Source organism: Oncorhynchus tshawytscha, linkage group LG11, assembly GCF_018296145.1.
Source record: "Oncorhynchus tshawytscha isolate Ot180627B linkage group LG11, Otsh_v2.0, whole genome shotgun sequence".
Lineage (NCBI taxonomy): Eukaryota > Metazoa > Chordata > Actinopteri > Salmoniformes > Salmonidae > Oncorhynchus > Oncorhynchus tshawytscha.
Window position 1 is genome coordinate 4,285,302 of NC_056439.1, and position 26,518 is coordinate 4,311,819.

The 26,518-nt window shown below is 50.2% G+C and overlaps 1 protein-coding gene across 4 annotated transcripts in view; it reads left to right on the forward strand.

Annotated features, from left to right (window-relative positions):
* Nucleotides 1-26,518, forward strand: part of tenm3 (teneurin transmembrane protein 3) — a 442,903-nt gene that overhangs the window by 91,563 nt on the left and 324,822 nt on the right. For all 4 annotated transcript variants that reach the window (XM_042329704.1, XM_042329705.1, XM_042329706.1 and 1 more), the window contains exons 3-4: nt 9,005-9,409; nt 24,424-24,705. In XM_042329704.1, coding sequence (XP_042185638.1) covers nt 9,145-9,409; nt 24,424-24,705 — 547 coding nt within the window. In that variant the 5' untranslated portion in view covers nt 9,005-9,144. The remainder of the gene's footprint in view (nt 1-9,004; nt 9,410-24,423; nt 24,706-26,518) is intronic.

Sequence of the window (26,518 nt, forward strand, 5' to 3'; positions counted from 1 at the left end):
GTCCCCCCGTCTGGTCACAGTGCACTGCTGTGACTGTAACTCAGCCCAGGAGTTCCAATTTCACACCATGTTCCACAGTGTACTAAAAAAAACAACATCTGCAATGCTACGTTTCTTCCGTAAAGACCCCAAACCATAAGTCTCTCTGCTTAGACTCTCTCACCGGCTGGCTGCTAACGTCATCCACTACCGCTCTGCCTTCAGTTAAAACTGTTCCCTTTTTCTCAATCCCTCTCTCAACGCTGCCTCCTGCTCTCATAGAAGAAATATCTTTCACTATTTCTTCTCTCTCTCTCCCCCTCTCCCTTTGTCTGTCTCTTTCTCTCTCTCCCCCTCTCTCTCTCTCTTCCCTCTCTCCATCTCTCTCTTTCTCCCCCTCTCTCTTTCTCTCTCGCCCTCTTTCTTTTCTCTCTCTCTCTCGTTCTCCGTGCTGCCTCCTGTTCCTGCTCTCTTTCTCTCTCTCTCTCTCTCTCTCGTTCTCCGTGCTGCCTCCTGTTCCTGCTCTCTTTCTCTCTCTCTCTCTCGTTCTCCGTGCTGCCTCCTGTTCCTGCTCTCTTTTCTCTCTCTCTCTCTCTCTCGTTCTCCGTGCTGCCTCCTGTTCCTGCTCTCTTTCTCTCTCTCTCTCTCTCGTTCTCCGTGCTGCCTCCTGTTCCTGCTCTCTTTCTCTCTCTCTCTCTCTCTCGTTCTCCGTGCTGCCTCCTGTTCCTGCTCTCTTTTCTCTCTCTCTCTCTCTCTCTCGTTCTCCGTGCTGCCTCCTGTTCCTGCTCTCTTTCTCTCTCTCTCTCTCTCTCGTTCTCCGTGCTGCCTCCTGTTCCTGCTCTCTTTCTCTCTCTCTCTCTCTCGTTCTCCGTGCTGCCTCCTGTTCCTGCTCTCTTTCTCTCTCTCTCTCTCTCATTCTCCGTGCTGCCTCCTGTTCCTGCTCTCTTTCTCTCTCTCTCTCTCTCGTTCTCCGTGCTGCCTCCTGTTCCTGCTCTCTTTCTCCGTTCTCTTCCCTTGTGTTCCCTTGTTCGGTGGCCATGCCTCTTGTTCTGTGAGGCTGCCACACAGAAGCTGAGAGAGAGAAGAGAGAAAGCAGACTAGAGCCGAGGCTGTCTGGCTGAGATAGTACTGTCACTGCAGCATCTGTGTTCGTGTCTGTGAGGAATACCATGGAAAGTAGTAATGATGTAATGCTAGTAAAAAAGCATCAGCCGCATCACCATCATAAACATCATCATCATCACTCTGCTCATCTTCAACGTAGCAATCTGAGACAAGTTACAGTAGGGGATGTGTTCAGCAGTTTGCCCAATGCTTGTGTGTGCGCGCACATGATAGTTTGTGTATTAAACAGAGAGGACACCAAGGGAGAAGGTCAGGGTAGCTATACTACCTCACTGCCATTAACGGGGATGAGAGGAGACAGAGGACATTCTGTCTCTATTTACTTCTGCCACCTTATACATCCTCTGATTATCTTACAGGAAAGAGAGAGGGAGGAGTGGGGAGGGAGGAAGGGAGAGGGAGGAGGGAGAGGGGGGGGAGAGGGAGGGGGAGGGAGGAGGGAGAGAGAGGGGAGGGAAGGGGGAGAGAGGGAGGAGGGAGGGAGGGAGAGAGAGGGAGAGGGGGGGAGGGAGGGAGGGAGGGGGAGGGAAGGAGAGGGGGGGAGGGAGGGAGGGAGAGAGGGGGAGTGGGGAGGGAGGGAGAGAGAGGGAGGGAGAGGAGGGAGAGGGGGGAGTGGGGAGGGAAGGAGGGGGAGGAGAGGGGGGAGTGGGGAAGGAGAGAGGGAGGGGGGGGAGGGGGGGAGGGAGGGAGAGAGAGGGGGGGGGAAGGGAGAGAGGGGGAGGGAGGGAGGGAGGGGAGGGAGGGAGGGAGGGGAGGGAGGGAGGGGGGGGAGGGAGGAGGGAGGGAGGGAGAGAGAGAGGGAGGAGTGGGGGAGGGGGAGGGAGAGAGAGAGAGGGAGGAGTGGGGGGGAGGGAGAGGGGAGGAGGGGGAGGGGGAGGGAGGGAGGAGTAGAGAGAGAGAGAGAGAGGGAGGGAGGAGGGTGGAGGGAGTAGGAGAGAGAGAGAGAGATTCCCACTTTCCTCCTCTCTCATTCTCTCTTTTTGCTCTCTCTCCCTTTTTCTCTCTCTCTCTCCTTATCTACCACTCCCTCGTTCCTCATCCTGATGACTCCCATAATCTGCCTGCTGCCATGAGATTAAAAAGAAAACCGCCCTGTTTTATGATAACATTTGTGGGATAAACAAAGTTGTTACAACCTCCTCTGTCTCCTTCCTCTTTAATCTGCTTTCTTTGAGTTCCAGCAACGATTGTTAGGTTGTTATACAATGTTTCCCATGTGTGTGTGTGTGTGTGTGTGTGTGTGTGTGTGTGTGTGTGTGTGTGTGTGTGTGTGTGCGTGCGTGCACATGCATGCCTGCATGTATAGTATGTCTACTTTAAGCCAGGCAGCCAGGGTTTCAGGCAGGGTTTCAGTACTGAGCCCGACAGGGAGGGTTTCAGTACTGAGCCCGACAGGGAGGGTTTCAGTACTGAGCCAGGCAGGGAGGGTTTCAGTACTGAGACCGACAGGGAGGGTTTCAGTACTGAGCCAGGCAGGGAGGGTTTCAGTTCCGAGGCAGACAGGGAGGGTTTCAGTTCTGAGCCAGGCAGGGAGTGTTTCAGTTCTGAGCCAGACAGGGAGGGTTTCAGTTCTGAGCCAGACAGTGAGGGTTTCAGGTCTGAGCCAGGCAGGGATGATTTCAGTTCTGAGTCAGGCAGGCAGGGAGGGTTTCAGTTCTGAGTCAGGCAGGGAGGGTTTCAGTTCTGAGCCAGACAGCGAGGGTTTCAGTTCTGAGCCAGACAGGGAGGGTTTCAGTACTGAGCAAAGCAGCATAGTGAGGAGAACCAGATCCAGATAGAGCTGAACCAAAGCTGAACAAACCATTAAAATAGATGCAGATCAGCCACCCCGACCGGCTCTGTCTGCTTCACATTATGGCAAAGATGCCTGCGCCAGTATTCTTAAAATGTCTCAGTGTAGTAGTGCTGATCTAGAATCAGTGGAGTCTTTTAGAACATAATGATTACGATTACAAGAATAGGGAGGACCTGATCCTAGACCAGCACTCCTACTCTCTATATGAATACAGCCCTGTAAGAAATTGCAGCCGCCCCATGTCTGCTTCACATTACGGGAAGGATGCCTTGTGCCTTGGCTCTGTATCATTCCACTGAGCGATCCCTTGTTTATTTAAGAGAAGAAAGAGCCACATTAAAAACAGTGGGATAGTGGAATAGCAGCGCCTGATGCTTCCAAGCTGTTGCATGGGAGAAGTGTGTAGGGAGTGTTTTTTTAAGGAGTGAATGGTGGCAGTGGTAGTAAATGATGGAGGAATTCCTATTGTTCTCTTAGTACATAAACTACATGTCCCTGGCCTTTATCTCTCTCTCTCTCTCTCTCTGGCTCTCTCTCTCTCTCTCTCTCTCTCTCTCTCTCTCTCTGGCTCTCTCTCGGTGTCTCTCTCTGTCTCGGTCTCTGTCTCTCTCTCTCTCTCGGTCTCTCTCTGTCTCTGTCTCTCTCTGGCTCTCTCTCTCTCTCTGGCTCTCTCTCTCTCGGTGTCTCGGTCTCGTCTCTCTCTCTCTCTCTCTCTCTCTGGCTCTCTCTCGGTCTCTCTCTCTGGCTCTCTCTCTCTGGCTCTCTCTCGGTGTCTCTCTCTGGCTCTCTCTCGGTGTCTCTCTCTCTCTCTCTGGCTCTCTCTGGCTCTCTCTCGGTGTCTCTCTCTCTCGGTCTCTCTCTGTCTCTGTCTCTCTCTGGCTCTCTCTCTCTCTGGCTCTCTCTCTCTCTCTGGCTCTCTCTCTCTCGGTGTCTCGGTCTCGGTCTCTCTCTCTCTCTCTCTCTCTCTCTCTCTGGCTCTCTCTCGGTGTCTCTCTCTGGCTCTCTCTCGGTGTCTCTCTCTCTCTCTCTCTCTCTCTCTCTCTCTCTGGCTCTCTCTGGTCTCTCTCTGTCTGTCTCTCTCTCTCTCTCTGGTTCTCTCTCTGGCTCTCTCTCTGGCTCTCTCTCTCTCTCTCTCCCCTCTCTCTCTCTCTCTCTCTCTCTCTCTCTCTCTCTCTCTCTCTCTCTCTCTCTCTGGCTCTCTCTCTCTCTCTGGCTCTCTCTGTCTGTCTCTCGCTCTCTCTGGTTCTCTCTCTTCCCTTGTTTCTGTCCCTCTTGCTTCACTGATGCACTCCCTACCCCACCCTCCTCTTTCTCTTTATTTTTGATCTCTCTCTCTCTCTCCTCTTCCACTCCTCTCCTCCTTCCCTCTCTCATGCTGCGAGTCATTGATCTATGTGTTCGTACTGAATAACATGTGACATACATGAGCAGAGTGTGTTGCTCAGACCTCTGTGGTACCGGATGGCCTTTCCTAGAAAGAGGGGACAAACACTGCCTGAGGTGGCTGGCGGAACCCAGCACCCCTGTGGGAGCTGACGGAGGCGGTGGTTTGTAGACAGGAGGGCAGCAGGGTTGTGTGTGTCCTGTGGAGCAGGGGGCAGAGTGTCCCTGAGGTGAAGCAGCAGGCTTTCTCAGGCGCCTCTCTGAGGTCACCCCGTAAACAGCCCTGGGGAGAACACACACATTCATCTAGACACACACACACACACTACCTGCCAATAACCCCTGGGTGTGCTTGCGTGCGTGTGTGCATGTGTGCGTGCGTGCGTTAGAGCCTCAGGTAAAACGAGTAATCCTCTCTGTCATCTCAGTTCACCACATGACTTCACACTCACGCATATTGCACACACACACAGATTGACTCACAAACACACTCTGACAGTCAGCATCACAGTTCATTGCTGATGAGGTGTTTGACTGGCTCGAGAGAATATGACCGAGTTAGTGTGTGTGTGTGTGTGTGTGTGTGTGTGTGTGTGTGTGTGTGTGTGTGTGTGTGTGTGTGTGTGTGTGTGTGTGTGTGTGTTCACAGGTATCACGATTGCATCTTTTATCATAGTGAAGATTGAAAGAACATGGAGAAGGGAACTAATAAAACAGGAATGAGCTTTGCATCAGCAGCAGCAGCTGGTGTGTGTGTGTGTGTGTGTCTGTGTGTGTGACTGTGTGTGTGTGTGTTGGCGTAGGTAATGTACTTACATGCAAAACAGTCCTGTCTGTCACAGGAGTGGATTTTCCTGCTCTGCTGTTCCACTGTAAAACCACAGTAACTCTACAGCTCTCTCTCTCTCTCACCTGTTTAAAAGCCCTTCACTTCAGTTGGCCCACGGGTTTAGCAAGTGTATGTTTACTTAGTATTTTCTAATGACAGTTGAGTGACTTGGATTTAATTAGATTTGTTGCAGCGTTCATTGGCGTCAGTTAAGAACACACACAAATACAATGAAAGGTTTTAGTCGTTGTTAATTTGGGTATTTTTTTTAGTTTGGGTGTTTTCCATCAGGTAGGACAACTGACAGCATCTCTACTTCCTTTATTGTCTGTGATCAAAATCCGACTAAGTTTCCATAAAAAGAGACGAAGGATAAAAAGACAAATCAAAGGATGACATTTATATGAACCAGCAGCATTTCATTTTAAGAACTAACTATTTCAACTCTGTCGCTTTTGACCTTTTTTTTACCTAGGCAAGTCAGTTAAGAACAAATTCTCATTTACAATGACGGTCTACCCCGGCCAAACCCGGACGCTGCTGGGCCTATTGTGCACCGCTCCTATGGGACTCCCAATCACGGCCGGTTGTGCTACAGCCTGGATTCGAACCAGGGTGGCTGTAGTGACGCCTCTAGCACTGAGATGCGGTGCCTTACACCGCTCGGGAGCCCGGATATGTCAATGCATAGCTATCAATTATTGAAACATTTTCCTGCGAAATGTTGTTGAAGTATAACGGTGTAAACCACAGCAGTCTCTCCTGTCTGTGTTTCTGACTGAAGTACAAATGAGATCATCTTGGCTAATGTTATTATGTGAACACATTACCATAATAGTGTTGCAGCCACAGTGTTCTATTCCCGTTTAAAACTCTGGCTCCAGTCATTGAACCAAAGCACTTTTTAATTAGGAATTTAATGACCAATAATGCACTTGATCAGCCAGACCTAATTTCATTTAGACTCAGACAAATCAGATAAACGTTGTCACTCTCTTTGTGTCACCGGAAGGGGGGGAAATTGGTCACATTCACCCATTTTGGTTTTGAATGAATAATTGTTTTCAGTGATTAAATCCGTTTTAGTGTAATGTTTTGACAATAAATACGTATAATGTTCAGAGGAGACGTTAATAATGTTTTCTCTGTATAAAATACAGCACATTAGTATTAAGTCAAACTGAAAATGATTGTAAACATTGAAGAAAATGATATTATCCAATAAAATAATCACAGTCATAAACTTTTTACTTTTGTCACATGACTGTGTGCAAAAATATATATATATATATATATACTCATTCACTATATATATATATATATATATATATATATATATATATATATATATATATATATTACCAGGTGAGTTGACTGAGAACACATTCTCATTTCCAGCAATGACCTGGGGAATAGTTATGAGACAACAAATGTGTGTGAATTGAAATGATTTATGTATATTTATATTATTTAGCTCAGGGACTCCATCTAGCAAGCTTTCGGTTACTGGCCCAACACTCTAACCACTAGGCTACCTGCCGTCTTACTGACTGATCCTGACAGATCACCACACTGCTGCCGATCTGATTCACACACTAAGTCTCATTCCCCCATAAGCACTTCTCACAGCTCAGTCACCTCTCCTCCTCTCCCTCCCTTCCTCCGTTACTCATTCACTCACTCAGTTGTCACTCTGCCCTCCTATCTGCCTCAGTGCATTTTTACAAAACTATAAACCAGCAGAGTGAGGAGCTGTCTTCCTCTCTGTCTCTCCCTCTCTGTCTCTCCCTCTCTTTCTCTCGCTCTTCCTCTCCGCATACTGAATCAGTGTTAATATTCATGAGTGATGGGGCGTTGTTGGGGCTGCTGATGCTCATATGCCACCTCTGTAGACTTATTTGTCTACTTAAGATGACCACGAAAAACGTAGGAATCAATCAATCCGCATCATTAATCCAATGGAAAGATGTAATGATTTATTATAGAAACATTGAAATAGCATGGGCAAATGAGAGAAACAAATTGATACAATTTAACGCCAATAATAAGGCATGCATGGATGGGGGTGTGAGCATTTAGGTCTGGGCAGATGAGAATTTAGTCGTCATTGTGTATCTTTGTATTTGGTGTGTTGAATACTCTGTCTATCCACTGCCATGCTTAGGAAGACCTGATAACACACAGCGCTGTGTGGGGAAAACATGCAAATGATGCTGTCAACCTTTTCAACCAGGAGCGGCAGCCTGGCATACCTTAACGTTTCCCTTTTAATAACGCCTGTTCTCTCTTTGTCATTATTCCTCCTGATAGTGAGGAGAGAGAGAAGGCAGAGAAAGGCTGATGCCCTCCTCTTCTGAACAGAAGCTCTATCTAATCCGTTTGATGTTTTCCCTGATTCCCTTTTCTCCATTTTGTTTTTCCAGGTTTCTGTTTTCTCCTGTTTTAAAAAAATATATTTTTGCTCTGAAAATCACATTTTTAAAAAATAGAAAAACAACTAAATTGGATGTTGTAAGTCCACAACAATGCTTAAACCAGATCAGGATAACCCCTCTTTAAATTTACATTTTTGGTGTGAAAACCTAGACAAACTGTCACATACACAGACATGGGGAATTCTCCCTGCCCCTTCAGAAAGTCACAGGAAATACAAAATCACTGATGCATCCTGTTCATGTCTTATGATAAACTTGGGCAAATTAATACATGTTCAGTTCATTTAGTTGATTCCCTACTAAGTTGAATACATTTTTGGAATATTGATGAAATCCGTTTTAATGTCTGGATTCCATGATTCCGTCTGTGTTCTCCACATCATGAGATTTTATACGGCCGTAGAAGCATCTCTCCCCATTTCATTAGGAAGAATCCACCTTCCAAGCCTCCCAACTGCCTCCCTCGCTTTGCTATCATCTGGGACGAGTTTAGAAAACTGACGCAGGAAAACCTTATCAAGAAATATTTTGGTAACTTCAAAAAAACGACGAATGAAGTCTGAAACAAATAAATGTTTGAGAAAGAGGTACCAAGCACAATCTCTGGGAGACCTCCAGAAAAGGGCCAGCCAGGATTCCCAAATTAAAAAATTAGAAGCAGAGAAAGTTTTTTTGGCTAATAAACATACCCCCGGGTGGACTCCATGCAATGCTTATTACTCTGACACACACACGCGCACACACACACACACACACATACAAACACACACGTTTATTGCTCCTCTGTCTTCCATTAGAAGTATGTCGTTTTATTTTTTGTTCTCAGGATGTTGTCTGTAGATTTGATTAATTCTCGATGGCAGCAGGGCTTAATGAAAGACTGAAAATGTTTTCCCCTTCTTCTTCCTTCCTCCTTGATACACACACATGTACACATGTACACATGTACACATGTACACATGTACACGCACACACACGCTATTCTTTGTTTTCAGTGTTTTTATCTAATGGATGTGTCGTACTTATCAGCAACTCTAGACACATACCAGATCAGGGGGACGGGCGTAATCAATTAAGTCCCCCCCTCCTCTCCCCGCCTTACCTCTGGCTTTTTTCTCCCTCTCCCACTCCCACTCCCACTCCCTCTCCCACTCCCACTCCCCTCTCACCCCTGCCCTCCCGACTTCAGTTCCCAAAGGCTGTTTCCTGCCTGCCTCTCCTCACTCCGATGCACTCAGGCCCTGCCAAGACACACACTCACACAAGCAAGTGTGCGCACACACACACACACACACACACACACACACTGCTGAACACTCCAGAAGGTGGGGAGGATTTAAGGATCCCGGGGAAGATTAAGTACACAGCTTAGCGCTATCTGACCGCTGTGTCTCATGCTTTTCCTTTGATTTTCTTCCCCTCCCTCTCTCTCTCTTTCCCTGTCCTCCCTCTCTCCAGGTAGCCAAGCCTAAGCGGAGCGGGTTGGGCGGACCCTCCCTCCTCCACCTCCCCCCCTCCCCATCCTCCTACTCCTCCAGCGTCCCGGTCCGTGCCGTGTTTGTGTCTATCCGCCGGGGTCGGCGAAGCATGCTGGCAGTATGGACGTGAAGGAACGCAGGCCCTACTGCTCGCTGACCAAGAGCAGGCGCGACAAGGAGCGGCGCTACACGGGCTCGTCCGGCGACAGCGAGGAGTGCGGCAGTGGCGGCGGCGGTGGCCCGGGACCGAGGGTACCCACCCAGAAGTCGTACAGCTCCAGCGAGACGCTCAAGGCCTTCGACCACCAGGACTCTTCCAGACTATTGTACAGCAGCAGAGTGAAGGAGATGGTGCACCGTGAACAGGACGAGTACACCCGACAAGGTACTAGTTAGCCTAGTTAGATATCCGCTGCTGTTGTGCCTTTGAGCAAGGCATCTAGCATGCTCTAAGTGCGCTGCCCTGTGGCTGACCATGTAGGCAGTGCTTGAGGTGGGCCTGGTACTTACCGGTACAGAGTATCATCCGGCACCTCCATTTTTTTCTACTGCTTGAGTACCGGAACCTCTTATACCACCTTGACTATTGGCTCTAAAATAAGATCACCAGGACTGGAAATGTAAATATGATCACCAAGACTGGAAAATATAAATATGATCACCAGGACTGGAAATGTAAATATGATCACCAAGACTGGAAAATATAAATATGATCACCAAGACTGGAAAATATAAATATGATCACCAAGACTGGAAAATATAAATATGATCACCAGGACTGGAAATGTAAATATGATCACCAGGACTGGAAAATGCAAATATGATCACCAGGCATGTAAATGTAAATATGATCACCAGGACTGGAAAATGTAAATATGATCACCAGGACTGGAAAATGTAAATATGATCACCGGGACTGGAAAATGTAATCACCAGGACTATAAAATATAAATATGATCACCAGGACTATAAAATATAAATATGATCACCAGGACTGGAAAATGTAAATATGATCACCAGGACAGGAAAATGTAAAAATGATAACCAGGACTGGAAAATTCAATTGAGCACCAGTGCCTTTGCCATTCCATTCCAAGCTGTGTGTAGGTTTTACTCTGTAGTTACGGTCAGCTGTACCTGCATGAACTCTTCCTTAGGTTGGCCCCTAAGAGGTGAAGTCTCTGTTTACATACGATTACCTCAGGTGGGCCCCCTCCATGTTGACTTATGCCACCGAGCTGGGCCACAGCTCAAATGTTTACCTTAGATAAGGGATAAGGGCCGACTACTTCAACTTTAAAGTGCATTCAAGGACGCGACCCTGCCCTATGAGGAATCCGTTTCTGTGGATAAGGGACGAGGTGTAATTACATTTACAGTGCACTTATGTCATGAAGAAAATATGTTCTGGCTACGGTTTCAATCCAAAAAGAAAGAATCTCATTACCTCTCTGGTTGGTGTCTCACTAGGTGCTGGTCCTCTGTAGCTCAGCTGGTAGAGCGTAGCGTTTACAACACCAGGATAGTGGGTCCCATTGCCGAGACCACCCATGTGTAAAAATGTATGTGTGCACGCATAACTATAAGTGGCTTGGGATAAAAGGGGTCTGCTAAATGGTATATAATAGCTGCATGGTTAGTGTTGATCATGAACACTGGGGCTTGTCTAGCTGATAAGGAGCTCCAGGGGTAATGTGTTGACAGGTAGATGGGGGTATTGGGGTAAGGAAAGGGGTAACAGTCTGGGTAGGTTGGGCCTATGTATGACATCCTCCCCATATTAACAGACAGAGACAGATGGGGGCGGCAGGTAGCCTCGAAGTTAGCGCGTTGGGCCAGTAACCGAAGGGTGCTGACAAGATTTTTTTTAAAATAGAAAATTGTCAGTGTGACCTTGAGCAAGTCTAATTGCTCCAGGGGCGCTGTACAATGGCGACTCACTTGTGTGTAACAGAACAAATATAAACACCCCCCAAGTTATTATCGAGACACCCTCTCTGCCTCTCGCTGGCAGAGCTAGTCCCCTAAGTGGGCCACTCGGTCACTGGACTTTTTGGGCCACAGCGTTCGCTGGACAGACTTAAGCACTTTATGTTTAAGCACTACACACACGCCTCTTGGCTAAGCACCTCTTTCTGTCTCCTTGCCCAGTAACTCACTTAGTACCTGCCCTCATAGGAGCTAATGGTGACATTATGCTATGCTAATATAGCTAGTACCATTTGTTTATACTGAATGTTAATGTGGTGACACCATAGAAATAGAAGAGGTAGAACGGGTTTGGAACCTATTTGCCCTGAATGGGGATGCCCATTCTATTCATTCAAATTCTATAGGTTTGACATTGACCTTAAATGGTTTGGTCACTTCAGAAATAATAGCGGGACAGTATTCATTTGTGAAACTTGATGGACTAAAACTGGAATAATTAGACTTGTTGACCATCAGAGCTAAAATAAAAAAACAGTGATTTTTGTAATTATTAGATTTTATAACGCACAGCGCATAGATCTGAGACTGTTTTGAACTCTTGACATGAACTGGTTCGTGGAAAGATGGAGGCAAAGCGTTTTACCAGGTCCATCCATATTTTCCAGAAACATAACAAAAGTACTTTGAAGTTCATTACTAGTTCATTGATTGTTCCTCCACTCCAATTAACAATTCATAAATAGTGGAGAGAGAAAGAAAAACGCCATTACTTTAATTATCTTATCATGTACATTTTCATTGCCACACTAATTGTTGCTCATTTAAAATGTATATAATTTTAATTGAACTGCAGTGACTATCTTAGTTATGTCTGTAATTAACAAGCCTTTTTTTTTTGATCAACCAATGATTTGACCGTGCTGTGAAACTTCTGGATTCTACTACCACGTGGGGCATGGCATGCAATCAGAACCAATTCACAATGAGGATGACTTATATGTAGCTTGAGAACAACATTTGAATATTTGAATCTAAATGTAGTTAAATGATACTCTACCCTAAATGAGATAAAGAATGTATTTATCTGAATCTTCGACCATTAAATATTTCAATATTTTAAAACGAAAGAAGCCATATATGTAGTTGTTGTCACTGATATGGTCATTTTACCCAGGCCTGTGGAATATAAAGCAGTTGCCTCTCATTGAGATACTTGTATTACGTTTTCATAACTGCAAAGGTAGTGAGGCGTGAAACATTTTCCATTATCCCAAAAAAGAGTGAATATTAGCTAGTCTTGTATTAAGTTATTCACCACATCAGCTAAGCTGGAAGAACACGTTACCAGAGTGAAAGTAATATAATAACTTATTACTGAAGCAAAAATGATCACTAAATACGGTCACTAAATGAGATACGATAATCACTGAATAGCGACAGGAGTAATATTTTTTACAAACATTTCACAGCATTTCTAAGTAAAAAAGAAAAATCAATATATATGTTTATACATGTTCAGGCATGTTTTTAGCCAGCCCGTTCCTATCACCACGGCAGCTAAACCCACTGAATGGAATGCAGTCTAAATCCACATGTAAGTGTGACAAAATGTCTTTAAGCGAGAGAAAAGAGTTTAGCTTTGCAGGAAATTAATAGCGTTAGTTAAAAAAGGAACTAAATGAGTTATGTATCACAGACTCTATTTTTAATTGGATCATGTTTTAAAATTCCCCAACGTAAAATGCAAGCCTCTTCAATTGTAGTAGAATGGTTAATAGCCCTAAGAGGAATTATACATTGTATTATTGGCTGTAGTCATAGAGATCCTATACAATTATATAGTATTCTAATTCCATGCCTGTAGTTGTGTTGGCATATGAGGACCCTTATAAATAAATAGTTCATTTTGATCCATGGTTACTGTGTCTTGTACAATTTGTTACAAATTTAGGAAATGTTTGCACATGATTTTCTCCCAGATATTTCTAAGAAGTACTTTGTTCGATGGCATATTCAGAATTGTTATATTAATGTTGAGAAAAAAATTTAAATATGTAAAATTATACATACTAAAATTATAATATTTATACATATTATTATTAATAATACAAATATGATTTTTTTTATTTTGTATTATTATTAGTAGTAATATTATATTGTAAGTTTTCATTCATTATTAGTTCAACTAAATGAAATGTGTAGTCAGTGTGTCAGAAATAAAAGCTTTAATGTGGAACACTTCCTTAACTCCACCCTGATGACTTCATATGATTGTTGACGGCTGTTGTTGCCGTTTGTCTTGTTGAGGTGGCGACGTCGCCTTTGAAGTAGTGATTTCACGCTTTCAAGGCCTTGAGATATTTATGAAATCACCAACCAGATTGGAAGTGCCTTAACTACCAATCTGTCTGCCAGGACAACATAGCAGAGCAGCCACCATCTTCTCTCCCATCTGCACCACATTACCCCTCCCCGAGAACACACATGCACGTGCTCATACGCACACACCCTATTCCGTCTGCCTGCAAGAGGAAAACACTTTTACTAAGTCTCTGTACTCTACACTTGGGATTTTTATCTATTAATATTTTGGCAAATATTCTCAAATTAATTTGGGGAGTTTCAATGAATGGTTTCCATAGAGATTGCAGTTATTTGATCATTTCGGTGGCTCCAAGTCTACTGTATTTAACGTTATACTGCTTAGTTAGGCTACTGTACCTTCTTACTTGAGTTTTTTTTGCAATGCAAATGAATTGTGCCTGGATTGTTTTCTACAATACTAGTGGGTCTTGAATTCCTTTCAGCCTGCATAATGTTACCGCATTAGATATAACCAAAGTGCAGCCACATATGAGATCAATCATTAACACAGCAACCTCTGCCAAATATTTCTCTCTCTCGCTCTCTCTCTCAGTTGATGAGTTGATAAGTTGCAGACATTATATGTATTTGCTTCATGCGTTGTAAATGATTGCTATGTACCCTGAGCCCCTCCAGTGATGTTTGCCGTTTCCCTACGCGCCAGCCAACATTAGTAACCCGCAAGTAACGCTTTTATAGGGCGTTTATCGTTGGGCCTTGTGGGCTTGGCGTTGTGCCCACCTGCACTGAAACAGTGGCTAGCTCAATAGGCCGTTCCAAGGTGCTCTTTGTTGTTGGGTTTTGCTGGGCACAGACGTCAATTCAGCGTCTATTCCACCAACGTAATTTCATTGAAATGACGTAGAAACAACGTTGATTCAATCAGTTTGTGCCCTATGGGCCAGCACTGAAGTGCCCTTTATGTTAGCATGGTTCGAACCGTGTTTTTGTTATGCTAACGAGTTCAGCTTGAGCTGCGGAATGCGTTCTGCTCTGCCTAAGCAAAATGGACTGTATCATAGCGTGCTATTTTGCGCTACAGCATTAAGCCTGTGTGTTGTTTCAGTTGTGTTTCAGCGATGATATGTTTTGCTAGAGGATAATATAGATTCCCCTTCGGATGTTTTGTTTTGCGTTGGATATTTCTTTAGGCGTTTGGCTCGCTCCTCCAACGCGGTATAAATTGCCTTTAGCAAGTAGTGTTTCACTGAAATATGTATCGTTTTAGTTGTTTCATCATGCTCTACTTCAGTCGTTAGAGCAGGGGGTAGACTAGCAGATTTTTATCGGAGCCGATGGTCGGGTGACCGGAACCTAATTACCATAATTAGTAATAATAATTAACATCGAACAAATTGACGACAACTAAGCCCTGAAAGAGATTGGATTTGAAATAACAATCCTTTCATAACTTGATTACATTGAGACACGATCACGTGTGTCCCATCTATTTGTGGGAATGCTTAGGAACAGATTTGCTAAACTAAACACATTTTTATCTGAATTCCTGGTGATTTTAGTCTTCAGGGGGCTCCATAAAATAAAGGTTTAGGGTTTGTTGATAATGAGAGTTTTCCATTAGGGCGTTGGTCTTATAGTGCTGAAAAATAGGGGGGGGACCTGATAGTCCCCTCCTAGTCCCCTCTAGGAGTGCTGTTTACAGTGTGTTTTCACTGGGGATTTCAGGCCAGTTGATACTGCACCCCACCAACCCCCATCACAAAAAGTCAACACAGGATTTGTTTGTATTTTCTCTCTTTCTTTTTAAGCCCATGCAGGATATTTTTTCTCCCCAGATGCTGGCTAGGCCCCATTTACCTGTCAGTTTCTATTTTGTTAGCACCTGGGAGATGGCTCTCCCCCTTCTCTCTTCCGTGGCGTCCCAAATGGCACCCTATTCCCAAATATATAAATTGTCGGTCCCATGTTTCATGAGCTGAAATAAAAGATCCCATACATTTTCCATATGCACCAAAAGCTTATTTCTCTCAAATTTTGTTCACAGATTTGTTTACATACCTGTTACTGACCTTTCCTAATTTGCCAAGATAATCCATCCACCTGTTTGGTAAATCAAGATGCACCTTGTACTGCAGACAATAAAAGGCCACAAAAAATGTGCAGTTTTATCACACAACACAATGCCACAGATGTCAAGTTTTGATTTAGCGTGCAATTGGCATGCTGACTGCAGAAAGTTCCACCAGAGTCGTTTTAGAGAATTTGGCGTTACGTCCAACCGACCTCATAACCGCAGACCACGTGTAACCACACCAACCCAGGACCTCCACATCTGGCTTCTTCACCCGCAGGATTGTCTGAGACCAGCTTCCCAGACAGCTGATATGAAGCTGTGGGTTTGCACAACCTAAGAATTTCTGCACAAACTGTCTCAGGGAAACCGTCTCAGGGAAGCTCATCTGCGTGCTCGTCATCCTCACCAGGGTCTTGACCTGACTGCCAGTTCAGCGTCGTAACTGACTTCAGTGGGCAAATGTTCACCTTCGATGGCCACTGGCTGGAGAAATGTGCTCTTCACACCGGGCAGATATCAGACGGCGTGTGGGCGAGCGGGTTGTGTGGGCGAGCGGGTTGTATGGCGTTGTGTGGGCGAGCGGGTTGTATGGCGTTGTGTGGGCGAGCGGGTTGTGTGGGGAGCGGGTTGTATGGCGTTGTGTGGGCGAGCGGGTTGTATGGCGTTGTGTGGGCGAGCGGGTTGTGTGGCGTTGTGTGGGCGAGCGGGTTGTGTGGGTGAGCGGGTTGTATGGCGTTGTGTGGGCGAGCGGGTTGTGTGGCGTTGTGTGGGCGAGCGGGTTGTGTGGGCGAGCGGGTTGTGTGGCGTGTGGGCGGCGGGTTGTGTGGGCGAGCGGGTTGTATGGCGTTGTGTGGGCGAGCGGGTTGTATGGCGTTGTGTGGGCGAGCGTGTTGTGTGGGCGAGCGGGTTGTGTGGCGTTGTGTGGGCGAGCGGGTTGTGTGGGCGAGCGGGTTGTATGGCGTTGTGTGGGCGAGCGGGTTGTGTGGCGTTGTGTGGGCGAGCCCGTTGTGTGGGCGAGCGGGTTGTATGGCGTTGTGTGGGCGAGCGGGTTGTATGGCGTTGTGTGGGCGAGCGGGTTGTGTGGCGTTGTGTGGGCGAGCGGGTTGTGTGGGTGAGCGGGTTGTATGGCGTTGTGTGGGCGAGTGGGTTGTATGGCGTTGTGTGGGCGAGCGGGTTGTGGCGTTGTGTGGGCGAGCGGGTTGTATGGCGTTGTGTGGGCGAGCGGGCTGTATGGCGTTGTGTGGGCGAGCTGGTTGTATGGCGTTGTGTGGGCGAGCGGGTTGTGTGGGCGAGCGGGTTGTATGGCGTTGTGTGGGCGAGCGGGTTGTGTGTGGGGGCGAGCGGGTTGTATGGCGTTGTGTGGGCGAGCTGGTTGTTGGCGTGTGGGCGAGCGGGTTGTGTGGCGTTGTGTGGGCGAGCGGGTTGTGTGGCGTTGTGTGGGCGAGCGGGTTGTATGGCGTTGTGTGGGCGAGCGGGTTGTGTGGGCGAGCGGGTTGTGTGGGCGAGCGGGTTGTATGGCGTTGTGTGGGCGAGCGGGTTGTGTGGCGTTGTGTGGGCGAGCGGGTTGTGTGGGGTTGTGTGGGCGAGCGGGTTGTATGGCGTTGTGTGGGCGAGCGGGTTGTATGGCGTTGTGTGGGCGAGCGGGTTGTGTGGCGTGTGGGCGAGCGGGTTGTGTGGGCGAGCGGGTTGTATGGCGTTGTGTGGGCGAGCGGGTTGTATGGCGTTGTGTGGGCGAGCGTGTTGTGTGGGCGAGCGGGTTGTGTGGCGTTGTGTGGGCGAGCGGGTTGTGTGGGCGAGCGGGTTGTATGGCGTTGTGTGGGCGAGCGGGTTGTATGGCGTTGTGTGGGCGAGCCCGTTGTGTGGGCGAGCGGGTTGTATGGCGTTGTGTGGGCGAGCGTGTTGTGTGGCGTTGTGTGGGCGAGCGGGTTGTGTGGCGTTGTGTGGGCGAGCGGGTTGTGTGGGCGAGCGGGTTGTATGGCGTTGTGTGGGCGAGCGGGTTGTATGGCGTTGTGTGGGCGAGCGGGTTGTGTGGCGTTGTGTGGGCGAGCGGGTTGTGTGGGTGGCGGGTTGTATGGCGTTGTGTGGGCGAGTGGGTTGTATGGCGTTGTGTGGGCGAGCGGGTTGTGTGGCGTGTGTGGGCGAGCGGGTTGTATGGCGTTGTGTGGGCGAGCGGGTTGTATGGCGTTGTGTGGGCGAGCTGGTTGTATGGCGTTGTGTGGGCGAGCGGGTTGTGTGGGCGGCGTTATGGCGTTGTGTGGGCGAGCGGGTTGTGTGGCGTTGTGTGGGCGAGCGGGTTGTATGGCGTTGTGTGGGCGAGCTGGTTGTATGGCGTTGTGTGGGCGAGCGGGTTGTGTGGCGTTGTGTGGGCGAGCGGGTTGTGTGGCGTTGTGTGGGCGAGCTGGTTGTATGGGGTTGTGTGGGCGAGCGGGTTGTATGGCGTTGTGTGGGCGAGCGGGTTGTATGGCGTTGTGTGGGCGAGCGGGTTGTATGGGGTTGTGTGGGCGAGCGGGTTGTATGGCGTTGTGTGGGCGAGCGGGTTGTATGGCGTTGTGTGGGCGAGCGGGTTGTATGGCGTTGTGTGGGCGAGCGGGTTGTATGGCGTGTGTGGGCGAGTGGGTTGTATGGCGTTGTGTGGGCGAGCTGGTTGTATGGCGTTGTGTGGGCGGGCGGGTTGTATGGCGTTGTGTGGGCGAGCGGGTTGTATGGCGTTGTTTGGCGGGTTGTGTGGGCGAAGCAGGTTGTATGGCGTTGTGTGGGCGAGCGGGTTGTGTGGGAGAACAGGTTGTATGGCGTTGTGTGGGCGAGCATGTTGTGTGGGCGAGTGGGTTGTATGGCGTTGTGTGGGCGGCGTGTTGTGTGGCGTTGTGTGGGCGAGCGGGTTGTATGGCGTTGTGTGGGCGAGCGGGTTGTATGGTGTTCTGTGGGCGAGCGGGTTGTATGGCGTTGTGTGGGCGAGCGGGTTGTGTGGCGTTGTGTGGGCGAGCGGGTTGTGTGGGTGAGCGGGTTGTATGGCGTTGTGTGGGCGAGCGGGTTGTGTGGCGTTGTGTGGGCGAGCGGGTTGTGTGGGCGAGCGGGTTGTGTGGCGTTGTGTGGGCGAGCGGGTTGTGTGGGCGAGCGGGTTGTATGGCGTTGTGTGGGCGAGCGGGTTGTATGGTGTTGTGTGGGCGAGCGGGTTGTGTGGGCGAGCGGGTTGTTGGCGTTGTGTGGGCGAGCGGGTTGTGTGGGCGAGCGGGTTGTATGGCGTTGTGTGGGCGAGCGGGTTGTATGGCGTTGTGTGGGCGGCGTGTTGTGTGGGCGAGCGGGTTGTATGGCGTTGTGTGGGCGAGCGTGTTGTGTGGCGTTGTGTGGGCGGCGGGTTGTGTGGCGTTGTGGGCGAGCGGGTTGTGTGGCGTTGTGTGGGCGAGCTGGTTGTGTGTGGGCGAGCGGGTTGTATGGCGTTGTGTGGGCGAGCGGGTTGTATGGCGTTGTGTGGGCGAGCTGGTTGTATGGGGTTGTGTGGGCGAGCGGGTTGTATGGCGTTGTGTGGGCGGCGGGTTGTATGGCGTTGTGTGGGCGAGCGGGTTGTATGGGGTTGTGTGGGCGAGCGGGTTGTATGGCGTTGTGTGGGCGAGCGGGTTGTATGGCGTGTGTGGGCGAGCGGGTTGTATGGCGTTGTGTGGGCGAGCGGGTTGTATGGCGTTGTGTGGGCGAGTGGGTTGTATGGCGTTGTGTGGGCGAGCTGGTTGTATGGCGTTGTGTGGGCGGGCGGGTTGTATGGCGTTGTGTGGGCGAGCGGGTTGTATGGCGTTGTTTGGGCGAGCGGGTTGTGTGGGCGAACGGGTTGTATGGCGTTGTGTGGGCGAGCGGGTTGTGTGGGAGAACAGGTTGTATGGCGTTGTGTGGGCGAGCATGTTGTGTGGGCGAGTGGGTTGTATGGCGTTGTGTGGGCGAGCGTGTTGTGTGGCGTTGTGTGGGCGAGCGGGTTGTATGGCGTTGTGTGGGCGAGCGGGTTGTATGGTGTTCTGTGGGCGAGCGGGTTGTATGGCGTTGTGTGGGCGAGCGGGTTGTGTGGCGTTGTGTGGGCGAGCGGGTTGTGTGGGTGAGCGGGTTGTATGGCGTTGTGTGGGCGAGCGGGTTGTGTGGCGTTGTGTGGGCGAGCGGGTTGTGTGGGCGAGCTGGTTGTGTAGCGGGTTGTGGGCGAGCGGGTTGTATGGCGTTGTGTGGGCGAGCGGGTTGTGGTGTTGTGTGGGCGAGCGTGTTGTGTGGGCGAGCGGGTTGTGTGGCGTTGTGTGGGCGAGCGGGTTGTGTGGGCGAGCGGGTTGTATGGCGTTGTGTGGGCGAGCGGGTTGTTGTGTGGGCGAGCGTGTTGTGTGGGCGAGCGGGTTGTATGGCGTTGTGGGCGAGCGTGTTGTGTGGCGTTGTGTGGGCGAGCGGGTTGTGTGGCGTTGTGTGGGCGAGCGGGTTGTGTGGGCGAGCGGGTTGTATGGCGTTGTGTGGGCGAGCGGGTTGTATGGCGTTGTGTGGGCGAGCGGGTTGTGTGGCGTTGTGTGGGCGAGCGGGTGTGTGGGTGAGCGGGTTGTATGGCGTTGTGTGGGCGAGCGGGTTGTGTGGCGTTGTGTGGGCGAGCGGGTTGTGTGGCGTTGTGTGGGCGAGTGGGTTGTATGGCGTTGTGTGGGCGAGCGGGTTGTGTGGCGTTGTGTGGGCGAGCGGGTTGTATGGCGTTGTGTGGGCGAGCGGGTTGTGTGGGCGGCGGGCTGTATGGCGTTGTGTGGGCGAGCTGGTTGTATGGCGTTGTGTGGGCGAGCGGGTTGTGTGGGCGAGCGGGTTGTATGGCGTTGTGTGGGCGAGTGGGTTTGTGGGCGAGCGGGTTGTATGGCGTGTGTGGGCGAGCGGTTGTGTGGCGTTGTGTGGGCGAGCGGGTTGTATGGCGTTGTGTGGGCGAGCGGGTTGTGGCGTTGTGTGGGCGAGCGGGCTGTATGGCGTTGTGTGGGCGAGCTGGTTGTATGGCGTTGTGTGGGCGAGCGGGTTGTGTGGGCGAGCGGGTTGTATGGCGTTGTGTGGGCGAGCGGGTTTGTGGGCGAGCGGGTTGTATGGCGTTGTGTGGGCGGGCGGGTTGTGTGGCGTTGTGTGGGCGAGCGTGTTGTATGGCGTTGTGTGGGCGAGCGGGTTGTGTGGCGTTGTGTGGGCGAGCGGGTTGTGTGGCGTTGTGTGGGCGAGCGGGTTGTGTGGGCGAGCGGGTTGTATGGCGTTGTGTGGGCGAGCGGGTTGTGTGGGTGAGCGGGTTGTATGGCGTTGTGTGGGCGAGCGGGTTGTATGGTGTTCTGTGGGCGAGCGGGTTGTATGGCGTTGTGTGGGCGAGCGGGTTGTGTGGCGTTGTGTGGGCGAGCGGGTTGTGTGGGTGAGCGGGTTGTATGGCGTTGTGTGGGCGAGCGGGTTGTGTGGCGTTGTGTGGGCGAGCGGGTTGTGTGGGCGAGCGGGTTGTGTGGCGTTGTGTGGGCGAGCGGGTTGTGTGGGCGAGCGGGTTGTATGGCGTTGTGTGGGCGAGCGGGTTGTGTGGTGTTGTGTGGGCGAGCGTGTTGTGTGGGCGAGCGGGTTGTGTGGCGTTGTGTGGGCGAGCGGGTTGTGTGGGCGAGCGGGTTGTATGGCGTTGTGTGGGCGAGCGGGTTGTATGGCGTTGTGTGGGCGAGCGTGTTGTGTGGGCGAGCGGGTTGTATGGCGTTGTGTGGGCGAGCGTGTTGTGTGGCGTTGTGTGGGCGAGCGGGTTGTGTGGCGTTGTGTGGGCGAGCGGGTTGTGTGGGCGAGCGGGTTGTGTGGGCGAGCGGGTTGTATGGCGTTGTGTGGGCGAGCGGGTTGTATGGCGTTGTGTGGGCGAGCGGGTTGTGTGGCGTTGTGTGGGCGAGCGGGTTGTGTGGGTGAGCGGGTTGTATGGCGTTGTGTGGGCGAGCGGGTTGTGTGGCGTTGTGTGGGCGAGCGGGTTGTGTGGCGTTGTGTGGGCGAGTGGGTTGTATGGCGTTGTGTGGGCGAGCGGGTTGTGTGGCGTTGTGTGGGCGAGCGGGTTGTATGGCGTTGTGTGGGCGAGCGGGTTGTATGGCGTTGTGTGGGCGAGCGGGCTGTATGGCGTTGTGTGGGCGAGCTGGTTGTATGGCGTTGTGTGGGCGAGCGGGTTGTGTGGGCGAGCGGGTTGTATGGCGTTGTGTGGGCGAGTGGGTTTGTGGGCGAGCGGGTTGTATGGCGTTGTGTGGGCGAGCGGGTTGTGTGGCGTTGTGTGGGCGAGCGGGTTGTATGGCGTTGTGTGGGCGAGCGGGTTGTATGGCGTTGTGTGGGCGAGCGGGCTGTATGGCGTTGTGTGTGGGCGAGCTGGTTGTATGGCGTTGTGTGGGCGAGCGGGTTGTGTGGGCGAGCGGGTTGTATGGCGTTGTGTGGGCGAGCGGGTTTGTGGGCGAGCGGGTTGTATGGCGTTGTGTGGGCGAGCGGGTTGTGTGGCGTTGTGTGGGCGAGCGTGTTGTATGGCGTTGTGTGGGCGAGCGGGTTGTGTGGCGTTGTGTGGGCGAGCGGGTTGTGTGGCGTTGTGTGGGCGAGCGGGTTGTGTGGGCGAGCGGGTTGTATGGCGTTGTGTGGGTTGTGTGGGCGAGGGTTGTGTGGGTGAGCGGGTTGTATGGCGTTGTGTGGGCGAGCGGGTTGTATGGCGTTGTGTGGGCGAGCTGGTTGTATGGCGTTGTGTGGGCGAGCGGGTTGTGTGGCGTTGGGGTGTGGGCGAGCGGGTTGTGTGGCGTTGTGTGGGCGAGCGGGTTGTATGGCGTGGTGTGGGCGAGCGGGTTGTGTGGGTTGTGTGGGCGAGCGGGTTGTATGGCGTTGTGTGGGCGAGCGGGTTGTGTGGCGTTGTGTGGGCGAGCGGGTTGTGTGGGCGGCGGGTTTGTGGGCGAGCTGGTTGTATGGCGTTGTGTGGGCGAGCGGGTTGTATGGCGTTGTGTGGGCGAGCGGGTTGTATGGCGTTGTGTGGGCGAGCGGGTTGTGTGGGCGAGCGGGTTGTATGGCGTTGTGTGGGCGAGCGGGTTGTATGGCGTTTTGTGGGCGAGCTGGTTGTATGGCGTTGTGTGGGCGGGCGGGTTGTATGGCGTTGTGTGGGCGAGCGGGTTGTATGGCGTTGTGTGGGCGAGCGGGTTGTGTGGGCGAATGGGTTGTATGGCGTTGTGTGGGCGAGCGGGTTGTATGGCGTTGTGTGGGCGAGCGGGTTGTATGGCGTTGTGTGGGCGAGCGGGTTGTGTGGGCGAACGGGTTGTATGGCGTTGTGTGGGCGAGCGGGTTGCTGATGTCAACGTTGCGGCGGGTAGCCTAGTGGTTTAAGAATGGGGCCAGTAACTGAAAGGTTGCTAGATCGAATCCCTGAGCTGGAAAGGTACAAATCTGTCATTCTGCCCCTGAACAAGGCAGTTAACCCACTTTTCCTAGGTTGTCATTGTAAATAAGAATTTGTTCTTTACTGACATGCCTAGTTAAATAAAACAAAACAGTGCCCCATGGTGGGGTTATGGTATGGGCAGGCATTAGCTACGAACACAATTGCATTTTATTGATGGCAATTTGAATGCACAGCGATACCTTGATGAGATCCTGAGGCCCATCATCATGCCATTCATACACCGCCATCACCTCATGTTTCAGCATGATAATGCACAACCCCATGTCACAAGGATCTTTAAACGATTCCTGAAAGCTGAAAATGTCCATGTTCTTCCATGGCCTGTATACTCACCAGACATGTCACCCATTGAGCATGTTTGGGATGCTCTGGATTGACGTGTACGACAGCGTGGTCCAGTTCCCGCCAATATCCTGCAACTTCACACAGCCATGGAAGAGGAGTGGGACAACATTCCACAGGCCACAATCAACAGCCTGATCAAATCTATGTGAAGGATATGTGTCGCACTGTATAAGGCAAATGGTGGTCACACCAGTTACTGGCTGGTTTTCTGATCCACGCCCCTACCTTTTAAAAAAAGGTATCTGTGACTAACAGATGCCTATCTGTATTCCCAGGCATGTGACATCCATACACAAGGGCCTATTGAATTTATTTCAATTGACTAATTTCCTTATATGAACTCAGTAAAATTGTAGAAATTGTTGCATGTTGCGTTTATATTCTTGCTCAGTTTATATAGCCATCTATCTATCCATCTGCCACTGGTCAAATACAACTAAGGCTGGGGAGGGAGGGAGGGGGTATGTCTGTCTGGTTCTCAGTGATAGGATGGATCTGAGGGTCGGGAGGCTGGAGGTCAGAGGGACCTTGGGGGGGTGGGTGATATTAGGGCTGAGAATTACCAGGGACCTCAAGTTACGATATAATCACTATACTTAAGTGCTGATACGATATGTATTGCGATTTGATACTGTGATTTTATTGTGATTTGATGTTCCAAACATATTGATCCCCATATGTCTGCTGCAGAGAGACAAGAGAGAACCAGGAGAAAACACATTTTGAGAAAACAAAATCAGTTCTGGAAATAAAGTTTTGGTGCAGGTACAGCCAACTAGCGTAAAAATAATATTGCGATATTTTAAAAACGATACGATATGATATCGTCAAAAATAACATCCCAATATGTAACTGAATAGATGTTTCCCCCCATCCCCTGTAGATAGGGCAGGAAGAGGTTTTAATGTGACAGATGATCTGTTAGTGACAGGGTTCAAGGTGTTTTGTCTTTATTGCCAAGTTACTGTCAAGTTAGATCAGCTGTACTCCCTGTGTTCTCCTGTAAAAGGCCACTGAATTGTTCTCCCTGGTAAATGCTAGCTCTCTTAAATATCTCTGAAATGCTTGACATTTAGAATAAAATACTCCAGCGCCTCTCTTATTGAAACTGTTGATGTCCTCAACCTTGTTCTTTGTGGAAGAGTCTTTAAGATCCTCCATCTTGTTTCCTCTCCTCTCTCAAAACTCCCTTTATTCTACTCTGTACTTCCTGTATTCTCTTGTAAAGGGGCACTAGTTTTTCCTTTGGAAGACATTTAGTGACCGGTATAAATGTTCAGGGTTTTAGTGTTGATGACTTCCATCTCGTTTCCTCTCCTCTCAGGGCAGAACTTCAACCTGAGACAACTGGGGATCTGCGAGCCGTCCACGCGCCGCGGCCTGGCCTTCTGCTCCGAGATGGGCCTCCCCCACCGCGGCTACTCGGTCGGCGCCGGCTCCGACGTGGACACCGAGAACGAGGGCGTGATGTCACCGGAGCGTGCCATGCGGCTGTGGGGCCGCGGGGTGAAGTCGGGCGGCCGGAACTCGTGCCTGTCCAGCCGGTCCAATTCGGCCCTGACCCTCACCGACACAGAGCACGAAAACAAGTCGGACAGCGATAATGGTGAGTCCGGTCGGTATGCACAACACACCTTTTTATTTATCTCTCTCTTTAATCTCTCCTTCCTTGGCTCGGGCCACCTATAGGACAGGAGCGTGCACGGCTCGACTTCCCGACACGTCCACTGACAATGAGGGATCGGTGAAACACGGTTGTTGGGAAAGAATGTTGAATGAGAGTTGGTGTCGCTCAGCGTTCCTTTCCTCTTGTGACCACTTCACTTGAGAAGATGCAGCTGTGAACTTGACAATGAGAGGATTTGAGGGAGCTCAAGAATTAGTGTGAGTGTGAATGGGTACTGTAAGTGTATGTCGGCATGTTCATTGAAGCCCACTGATTGGTGAAGGTGAAGGGTTAACCCCAAGGCGTGGTGACAGACTGTTGGATTATGACTCTCAGGGTTTGACTTTGTTCTGAAGGCGAAAGTGAAGAGAGAGAGAGAGAACCCTGTCACCTGCTTTCTGCCCTCTGCTCCCCCTCTCCTCTCCTCCGCTGCCCTCTACTCCCCCTCTCCTCTCCTCCGCTGCCCTCTGCTCCCTCTCTCCTCTCCTCCGCTGCCCTCTGCTCTCCCTCTCCTCTCCTCCGCTGCCCTCTGCCCTCTGCTCCCTCTCTCCTCTCCTCCGCTGCCCTCTACTCCCCCTCTCCTCTCCTCCGCTGCCCTCTGCTCCCTCTCTCCCGAGCTGCCAACCTTTTTTTGATTAAGATTCCCCAGGTGGCCCCTAGAGCGCCATCACATATAGCTTTGTGACTCTGTCTTTGTCTCTGTCCCTCCCTGTATTTCTCTGTCTCTCTCTCTGTCTCTCTTTCTCTCTCTCTCTCTTTCTGTCGCTCTCTCACTGTCTCTCTGTCTCTCTCTCTGTCTCTCTGTCTCTCTCTCTCTGTCGCTCTCTCTCTCTCTTTCTGTCTCTCTCTCTTTCTCTTTCTCTCTCTCTCTCTCTCTCTCTCTCTCTCTCTCTCTCTCTCTCCTCCCTCTCCCACATTTACCCCTTTCCCTCACAGCCATTATATCAGCTACATCCTTGCACTCCTCTCTCTCTCCCATCTGCCCTTTCTCTTTCTCTCTCTGTCTTCCTCACCTGCCCAGTCTCTCCCCTTCTCTCTCTCAGGTTCAACAAGCCCAGTGGACGGAGTGTATCTCTGGCTGGGTGAGCTCACACAATGGTTGATTAGCAGGCCTTGGTGGTTTGAAGTACACTTGTGAGATTTGCACGGGAGGAGGAGTGACACTCTTCTTTCGCTCTCTCGCTCCTCTATCGCTCTCACCCCATCTCCTCTCTCAGAGCGACCATGAGTTTTTCGTTTTGTGTTATTTTTCAAAGAGCACTTGTGTGACAGGTGGCGTTTTATGGCACTCTTTGGCACTCTACACCATCGAGTTTTGAAAGCATTTTATTGCATTGCTCTGACACCCACAAATGTTATTAATCATTTTTAGTTTTGTTTCTTTAGATCAATATAGAATGGAAATGTGTCAAACTATTGGGAGTAAGAAAATAACCACAGAAAAAAACAGCTGACAATGTCAGATTTGTACCTTTTAAAAACATGAAATTCAAAATATTTTAATGAACATAATTAACGATCAACATTTCACCTGCATCTTCATGAAACTACATTCATTAGTCGGTCTCTAGACACCTCGGCTTACAGGTGCTGGGCTAACCTTTAAAATGTAGACGTTACAAAGCTGTTCTAGGACTGGAATCCCGGCGGTTCTAGTGATATAAAGTTCTTACCTAAACCACTTCCATTAGGAGTTCCTATACCTTCATTAACACCTCTTTGGCTTCATTAAGAACAGACAAAACAACAAAGT